The 9,844-nt window shown below is 31.6% G+C and overlaps 1 protein-coding gene across 1 annotated transcript; it reads right to left on the bottom strand.

The window, feature by feature from the left end:
• Nucleotides 1–318: 318 nt before the first annotated feature.
• Nucleotides 319–2,854, bottom strand: LOC126749260 (putative nuclease HARBI1). Its single transcript, XM_050458957.1, has 2 exons — nt 2,555–2,854; nt 319–1,791 (listed from the first exon to the last, which is right to left on the bottom strand). The coding sequence occupies exons 1-2, from the start codon at nt 2,852–2,854 to the stop codon at nt 1,018–1,020; spliced, it is 1,074 nt and encodes a 357-aa protein (XP_050314914.1). The 3' UTR covers nt 319–1,017.
• Nucleotides 2,855–9,844: the final 6,990 nt, after the last annotated feature.

Below are 9,844 nucleotides of genomic sequence, written 5' to 3' on the forward strand. Positions count from 1 at the left end.
AGATACTTTGTAAACTTTTTTATTTTTGTAAATATTTCACCTCGTATTTCACTAAACTTTTTTGTACTTATGTACCTACTTTGTAAATTGTAAATACAAATGCAAATGCAAAATTTAAGAAATTATTAGAATCCGCCTGAATATTATAAAGATATAACAATTAAATCTCACCATTTTATAAAATCAACTATACCACTGGAAAACCCCGAATAAAACCCGTTCTCTCTCTTTTACCGCTTGATATGCGAAATACGTCTCGCTGCAGCGCTGACGTAGGCTGTGACGTAGGTGTACCAAACTAGGTTGATTCGTACTCTAAAGGGGGGTTTACACGATGCCAGTGACTTTAGTACTTGCTTTGTGTAAACATATATTCCAATACTAAATTCCAGTACTGATTTTAGTAACGATTCCAGTACAGTGAATAGAAAGCATTTCTATTTACTGGAGCAAGTGGTTACCCCCACTCCCACTATCCTCTTAACTAAACCTGTGTAGACACGATGATTCCAGCGTTTGATTTTAGTAAATAAATCAGTACGTAGTTTTAGTAATTGTTTTAAAGTGTAGGTGTTATTATTATTCAAAATGTGCGCAAAATGGACTGAAGATACCACAGTAAAGTTTGTAGAATTATATAGGGAGGAAGAGTGCCTTTGGAATACACAGTTGGTAATCTATAGAAATAAACAAGCCCGTGAGTCGGCTATAAAAAGAATTGTGGAAACAATGGAAATCGAGAATTTTGGCCCAATAGATGTAAAAAACAAAATAAAAACTCTAAGGTCGACGTATGTACAAGAGGTAGCAAAAATTAAGAAAACGCAAAGCTCTGGGGCCGGAGCCGATGAAATATATAAACCAAAAATGAAGTGGTTTTCAGTTATGCATATGTTTTTACAAACAATGGATAAGAGAAGGGTAACATGCAGTAATTTGGTAAGTAAGAAGCTACTATATATTTTTTATTATATGTACCTATATTAGTAATTGAATACAAAATATATTAAAATGAAATTAAAAAATCATTCGTTCCTGCCATGAAACGGCCCCTGTAGTCATAAAATAGTGTTTATATTTATCCCTTAAATTTCTTGCAAATTGTGAAGAATGATTACTTCCTATACGTGAAACTGATGGCAAACCAGCTACTTCTGACCTCCAACTTCCAAGAATAATTCTACCTTGATCGATATCTTCTTCGTCAACGGATCCCTTTGGCAAATATTCATTTACAGTAGTGCATCTAAGCCAGTTATGTAGGGCACAACATGTTCTGACTATTTTATCCACTGATGATAGTCCACAAGCTATGGGTTTCTCAAAAACTCGAAATCTAGACACTAAAATACCAAAACCATTTTCCACAATTCTTCTTGCACGAGACAATCTATAATTGAAGATTTTTTCATCAACAGTAAGTGCATTCTTTGAATATGGTTTAAGTAAATAATGCTTTAACGGAAAAGCGTCGTCTCCAACAAGAAATCCACCATCCGGTAATATATTGTTTTCTAAAGCAGCAAAAATAGAACACTGCGCAAAAACTCCTCCATCTGAGACTCTTCCATTGTAGCCAACATCAATGTATATAAAATTGTAATTTGCGTCTACAATTGCCATCAAAATAATACTGTTTTGTCCCTTATAGTTGAAAAAGTTACTGCCACAATTCTCAGGAGCTCGAATAAGTATGTGTTTTCCATCAATGGCACCATAACATCCTGGAAAATTCCATCTATGGTTGAAATCACTTTCAATAGCTTTCCATTCTTTGTTACTTTTTGGTACCTAAAATAAAAAATACTAAATAATTTCTTATTATGCCAAATGTGTGAATATGAGATATTTTCTAGGCTTCAGAAACATATAATGGATCGAATACATTACAAGTAGAAGATGAAGTTGAAGAGGCAACACACGAAGAAGTACCATTAGCAGCAGAGGTAATAAAAGCGAATGTTAGTGGAGCTATTAATGAACCTACTCCAAAACGCCATAAGGCAGCGAAGTCCAAGATTAAAGAAGTTGCTGGTTGCATCAAAGACTTAAATTCTTTAACGACGTCTATTTGAGATCTACAATCTACGGAATCATCTGAAAATGAATTCGATATTTTCGGGAAGAGCGTAGCTGCACAATTAAATAATTTCCCCCTTTTAGCGGCCGTCACGGCTCAAGCTGAAATTCAGCAAATTTTGACTCGTGCCAGAGTGTCAAATATAGAAGGTACAAGCACCTCATTAGGTTCTTCCAGATGCACCAGTGCATTTAGTACTTTGCCGATCCCGGAATCAGGTGAAACCTTGATTTCTCCAGAATCACCAGCAATATTCTTTCCGAAGCATATAGATCCGCTTTTGATCTAGATACTGATAATTGGGGTTAGAATCATATACTTTATTTTCATTCATACTTAATATTTAGATTTCAGTTTAAAGAATAATGTGTTATTTTACGTTTAATTGAATAATATGATATATGAATAATTATTTTTTTACTGTTGAAAACTATGATTTTAATTTTATAAAAAAAGGAATACGACATTATTTACCTGTATAAAATCCTCCAATGCATCGTATATGGCATCGCATACTTCTGGAATAAACTTGGAAATTGCAGGCCGGGAAACACGGAATTGCTGCTGCAAATTTCGGTAACTATTTCCAGTAGCTAAATATGACAGAGTAATTTCTAATTTTGTTCTGGCAGGTAAAGCCATTCTCATTGTGGTGTCAGATCGCTGTATAGCTGGCGATATTTTTTTCAGAAGAACGTCAAAGGAAGCACGAGACATTCTCATACAGTTTCTGTATTCTTGAACGTCTTCGATGGCAAGTTCCTTTAAAAGCATGTTAGATGCACCATGCGTGCTTCTCCTTGCCAGCCATTTTCTAACCCAAATTCTTTTCTTGGGATTTGTTGTTAATTCACTCTGAACAATGTCAATTAACTCCTCTATCAGTACTTTAACACCTAATATTAAGCTTCTTTTAAGTAAAACATATTCCTTCTGCTTCGCACTCATCATTTAAATTTAACGTTTTTAATTCTCGCCTGTAACCTACACTACAAAAACTTGATAAAATGGATTTTATGCAAGTTACTTGATCAAATGACTGGCATCATGTAGACAAGAACTATCTTCCAAAGCACTTGCTTTTGGTACTGGATTCTAGTAACTTGTTCAAGTCACTGGCATCGTGTAAACCCCCCTTAACGGTGACCAACTAAGTCACCGGTAAAAGTCACCGATATAAAAATATCGCTCATCACTAGTCGCCATTGCTTATTCCTTTTTATTTGGGCGTCCATTGGGTGTGTTCTTTTGTTTTTTTCTCAACAAAAAATAGTTAAAAATGTAGCTTAAAGTCATTAAAGTGTAATTTCATCATATAGAAGCTTTTTTGTTGTTTTATTGTGTGGTTTCAGATCCCTAGGATGGGGTAAGTGCAATTTTTTTTATCAAATAGTTTTCACCATGTTGTAGGTCACCTAAAATTGTTGTTTACCATTTTAAAACTGCCCTAATAATGTCATCACCAGGAAAATTAATTTTTAAATGCAAGGCACCTACTTGTTCTAATACATACTATTGTTCTATTGAAAATTCATACAAAAATAAAATTTTCTTTAAATTTCCTGAAAGTGACATTATTAAGAGGTCCGAATGGTTTAAAATACTTGGTTTAAGCCCAACCTCAACAAGGTGTTATTTATGTCAAGACCAATTTGATGATATTTCATTTACTAGTACTATACATACTCGTTTAGGAAAGTGTGCTCTCCCAATTGCTGGCCCAAGTATTATTCAAAATGCCCCAGTACTGATTGATGCACAAGTACCTTGGGAAGATACATTGACTTTATTACCTGCTGTCATAATCCAGCAATCTCAATATAATGTTCAGAATGAACATAATTATGCTAGGCCAATGGTCATTCACCCTAATTCGAAAAGAAAGGTTGTGGGAAGCATAGGGCATTTTGATGGAGAAAATGGCACAAAAAAACAGAGATTTAGTATGTTGAGTCAAATTTGTGAAACAAGGGTTAAAAATCTTACTCCTAGAAAAAAAAAATTATTATCTAATTAAAACCCAAAGCAACAGAATCTGCAAAATAAAAAGCAAACTGTTTTCGAGCAAACAAAAATTGAAAGCAGCATATCAGTTGTCAAAAACCCACGTTTTTAAAGAACTAGAGCAAAATATGGATCGTTCAGTAGCCCCCCTTTTTAAAATTGCTTTACAAATTTAAAAACAAAAAGACCAACATGGACAACCAAAGATAAGGTATATGCCCTAGCACTCTACAAAAGAGGTCCAAAATCATACAGGTTTCTAAAAAGCAGTCTAGCTTTACCAAGTAAATCCACCCTACAAAAACTTTTAAAAAGTGCACCCTTTTAAGCGGGCATTAATGATAAGCTTTTTGGTAAATTAAAATTAAGAGTGAATAAAATGAAAGCAATTGATAGGTATTGCTCATTAATTTTTGATGAAATTTCACTCTCAGAACAATTAATGTACAATCGGTTATATGATATGGTTGATGGCTATGTAGACCTAGAGCCCATGGGTAGAAGAAATCAGTTTGCAAATCATGCTTTAGTTTTTATGGTCAATGACCTCCACAAAACTTGGAAGCAACCAATTGCATATTTTTTTACTAGGGACTTACTTGCAATAAAATTGAAAGTTTTAATAAAACGGTTGATTGCCAAAATTGAGGAAACTGGACTTACAGTTTTATGTTTACAGTATGTGACCAGGCATCTAATAATCGCTCTGCCATAAAACAACTTTCAAAAGAAAATACTCGACCGGGTCCATACTTTTATATAAACAACCATAGGGTTTTTACTCTTTTTGATGTGCCACATTTGCTTAAATCAACTCGTAATGCTCTTTTGACATATAATATTAGGTTTAATGAAAAAAAATTGCATCATTGGACCATATTAGGCAATGTTTTGTTACAGACCGAAAGAAAAGATTTCAAGCTTTAAGAAAAATTAGAGAAGTTTATTTAAACTTAAAATTTGAGAGTCGCCTAAAAATGAAAGTGTCAGTAGCAGCAAGAACACTTAGCCATACCGTTGCAGCCACAATTGAAGAAATGGTAAGTAATCCAATCAACAATGTTCTTGCTCAGGCAATAGATACAGCAGAGTTTGTACATAATATAGATCAACTTTTTGACAGTTTGGCAGGACTTGTAAACCAGAGCATGGGAAACCCTATAGAAGGTGTATATCCAATAAATCCCCACATTTAGCTCTCTGGTTTAGCTCTCTGGAGTCAGCTTTTACCAAGAATCAACAGTTGGGTCTTTGTCAATGATAATGTGTCCAAAAGAGTAATGCTGTTTAAATCAGGTTGGCTTACAACAATAACTGCTACACAAGAGCTCTGGAAAACATGCAGAACCTTGGGTTTTAAATTTTTGAGAACTAGGTCATTAAACCAGGACCCATTAGAAAATTCATTTTCAGCTATTCGACACTTTGGGGCTGAAAACTCCAACCCAAACTGTCATCAGTTCATAGATTGCTTTAAAACATCTTTACTGAGTAATCTTGTCACTCCTAATTCCAACAGAAACTGTGAACTTGATGACAGCTCTTTTCTTGATAACCTGCATGATTTTTTAGAGCATGATAATATTCAGAGAGACTGTGTCAACCTAGATGTGTTTGAATATTCTGAAATAGAAAAATTGAATTTGCCAGTTATTACTACAGATTTTTCTGAGCATGATAAAAATACATCATCATATGTTGCTGGTTTTTTAATAAAAAAATTAAAATCAATTAATAACTGTGAGGAATGCCAAGTAAATTTATTAAGTGATGGATTGGAATCTCATCACATGTTTACCATGTTTAAGGAGTACACTGATAACAAAAAAAGGCTAATATATGTGATGAAAGAAGTAATTATTGAATTGTCAAAAATTCATGATTATGTTAATTTTATTTTACCCACCTATGGGCATATCACACATATTAAGCAAAAAATCAAGCATCTTATACGGAAATTCATTTCATTTGAATGGTACACATGGAAAGAACATTGTGAAAATATTAAAAATGATATCCTTAACACAGCATTGGAACTCATAATAAAAAAATATTATGATGATGTGTATAGAACATTCGAAATGAACAAAAAACTAAAAAAACAGAATAAGAAAAAGTTAAAGAGAATAAATCACCAGAGATAAAGACAAATTCTCTCAGTTCCTACTTGTGACCAATCTTAATCCCAAGTCATGACAAAAATATCCCTATTTGTGACAGTATTTTATTTTGTAAGGGCACCGAACATAAACTAGAATAGAAGGATCACTCTAAGCGCCGCCCAAAATGTTGCCTTTCTCACTCGCTTTATGATGCTACTCTTTTTTGCTGCCCGGTGGCGACTGCGTTATACAGGGGCGTCTTCAATATTAGAACTATAATAGCGTTGTGCGGAAATTTTGTACTTTAAAAATGCCGGCGATATGTTGCGTAGATGGCTGCAGGAGTAAAAGGGGATATACATTTTTTTTTAAATAAAAATGGATTAGTTTACAGAAAAAAATACACGCTTTTCTTCAGTAGTTCTTAAATATCTCGGAAAATTGAGATCCTACAAAAAAATTCAAAAAGTGTCAGCGATTTTTTTTTTTTTCATTTTTTTTTAAATCGTGATTTTAATCTAAAAAAATGCAAAATTTTTGGTAATATTCTGTTATTAGTGGTGGTTTTTAATAGTGAAAGCTATCCGATTTATTATTAGTTGCATTGCAATCATTTGAATAATATAAATTTTAGCCACTTATACCGTCTAACCATACTTAAAACTGCATTTTTTTCGTCATTAAGGGTGGTTTTTAAGGGTTTAAGTTTCAAAATATTGATGTGTACTATAATCCCCAATGTAAAACTATATTTATTTTGCATATTTATATGAATTCTAGGTTGTAAAACACCTATTTTCGTTTTATTTGAATTTTAGTGGTTTGTTCATTCATCCCCTATTTTAAAAGCAAATAATTAGGTATTTAATAAGTTTTTTTTATTTAACTGCCTTTTTATATTTCACTGTTACCGAGTTCCATATGCTGACTGTTGTTATCACATTATTATGTAAATTTTATTAAATATTTAAAAAATGGGTATATTAACGAACTTATTATTAATTAAGTGTATGTAATATTATTAATTAAGTGTATGTAATGGTAGGTAGTTTCTTGGTCAGTTAAGAAAAGAGCATGAAAGGAACGTAAAGCTAAGATTTAATTGTGTACATTCTAATAAACTTAATTTTAAAGCTATCTACCAAGTGTTTTTCTTATAGTTATTTGTTCAAAAGAGATACTTAATAATATTCTTTCAATTTCATTTTAACAATAATACAAAGTGCCTTTAATTTCAAAAAATTCCATATATTACACGCTGCCCGCCGCGATGTACGAAAATATTCCTTATTAAAAATGTTTCAAACACCCCCCGTATCGTAAAGGATTGCCGTCGAAACTAAATAATGATTTACGACCGCGTAAAAAAAGTCGGCACTGTTTAGAAGTCCCTACTTCAAACGGCCGCAAGAGAGTGAACCTACTGTCTTGTTCTTTATACTGTGGTAAGGGTTAATACATTTTAGTTACCAGTTTTATTTATTTAGTATTTTAAGTTTGTTGTTTAGTTGTTATGAGTTTTTTTTTTGTTATGAGAAAATAAATCAGTTTATTTTTTAGAGTTATTTTTTGGTTATTATACAAATAAAAAAAAAATTGTTGTATACTTTATGTACACCAACTGATATTATTTTGATTTTCTTTTTATATAGAATTATGTGCCTTGTTATGTTTTGTTGCTGAAGTGTTTTTATATTGTATATTTTTTAGTTATTTTTTTTATAAATTACTTTTTGGTCAGTTATTTTGGGATTCCTATTTTATATTTTATTTATTATGAAATACATTTTTTATTTTTTGTTATGGGATGTTATAAACATAACATGTTGTTAAAGTGTTTTTTGGAGTTTATTAAATTTTGTTTGTTTTTTTATTAGGTATATTTATATTTTTTTTAAATTACAGGTGTCTAGAAATTCACACTGAGCCAAGTGGTCCATGTATCCTTTAAGACCAACTTCCATCTTTTTTTTTCCAATATTATGTATAATTGTTTTATTCAATTCATTCCTTTTTAAAACTTTTATATTAACACAGGGTCAGAAGCTAATCACAACTTAATTTCAACATAATTTATTCAATAATCAAATTTTATATTTTTAATGGCATTTCTTTCTGCTTTTTTCACTAGCTTTTTATTCAGATCATCACTAACTCTTGACATTTTACCAAGATAATATTAACTTATATGCATGTTTCATTATATATAATTTCCCCCTCACTTCATCTGTACCTCTTTATCTTAATCTATATAAATATCTAATTCTATATAACTTGAAAAATAAATAATTTTATAAGTTTTTTGGTTGCTCTTACCCTGATGAAGCCAATAAGCAGAAACACGTTAAACCGTGTCGGTAAGATACCCTATTTGAGATAAAATTAATAATATATTAATTTTCTTCATTGTAAAATTATCATTATTTGCCATAATATGTTTAATTATTGGCTCTATCTTTTAGCTATAAATTAAAATAATATTTAGTCTGGCAATTACATAATATACAGGGTGTCCCAAAATTAGTGGACGAAACGCGAACCCTGTATTCTTTGGTCAAAAATAACCTCACTTTTTCCTATAAACATATATCGGCAAACGCCCCCAAGGGAGCTACGCCCCTTTTAAAGGGGGCATCTGAAGATGGTTTTTTCCACTTATTTTCGAAACAGGTAAATATAAAAATTTTAAATTTTGGTATTCTCCCAATTTTGATATGCTGAATTTAGTTGTCATTTCATAATTTTTATTATTTAGTCAGGTGCGCATCATTTAGGGGATGAGCCTAAAAAAATACCTAAAAAAAAATTGTGTGCAAAGTTTTTGTTTTTTTTTCTTTAAATTTTAAAAATGTGAAGCTTTCTACGTAAAAAAGTATCTCTTGGTCAATTACTCTACGAGTTACCATTTTCGGGAAAAACGCATTTAAAAATAACGCTGCATACAGTATTATTTTCACTACCAATTTTTATGAAAACTTAGTAGCAGGCTTTGGAAAAAATTGACACACTGCATAATGACATTAACATTTGTTGTAATTGATTAGTTGTCATTTTGCATTCAAATTGTTAATATCTTTTTAACTATGGAAGACTTTTCGACGCGTGAAAAAGTAGATATTCATTTTATGTATGGGTTATGCAATGGAAACGCACATGCCACTGCACAAGAATATCGGCGGAGGTTTCCTGCAAGAAGGCTTCCACATTGAAAAGTTTTTGTTACAATTCATAGAGATTTACTTGAATATGGATCCTTCGAACGTGCTCGAGGGCAAGGAAGACCAATTGCAAATGATGGTTTTGGGGAAGTACTGAATTTAATTGAAGAAAACCCTCAAATGTCATTGAGAACCTTAGAAGAGATTACCAATATCCCAAAGTCAAATGTGAAATTAAATATGATAAATAAATAATTAAGTAAATAATTTGTTATCCAAAAAATTAAATTTAAAGTACATATAACTGAAAATTGAGATTGGTATAAATAGTGTTGCTATTAATTATTATCGTCGGATCGCATTAAATTCATTTGAAAATACTCTAATTACTATTAATATTATTATTTACTTTATTTACTTGGATAAGTCTTATCACAAACATCAAACACCCCAAAACAAATTCTTTTGACGACTAACTGGAATGTTTAGTGGCTTACTAA

Source organism: Anthonomus grandis, chromosome 23 (genome assembly GCF_022605725.1).
Source record: "Anthonomus grandis grandis chromosome 23, icAntGran1.3, whole genome shotgun sequence".
NCBI classification, from domain to species: Eukaryota; Metazoa; Arthropoda; class Insecta; order Coleoptera; family Curculionidae; genus Anthonomus; species Anthonomus grandis.

Excerpts from the sequence above, each read along its gene's own strand:
- LOC126749260 (XM_050458957.1), bottom strand. The coding sequence starts at position 2,854 with ATGCTTTTAAAGGAACTTGCCATCGAAGACGTTCAAGAATACAGAAAC. Across the intron at positions 1,792-2,554 it reads CATTGGAGGATTTTATACAG|GTACCAAAAAGTAACAAAGA; the intron begins GTAAATAATGTC and ends TTTTTATTTTAG.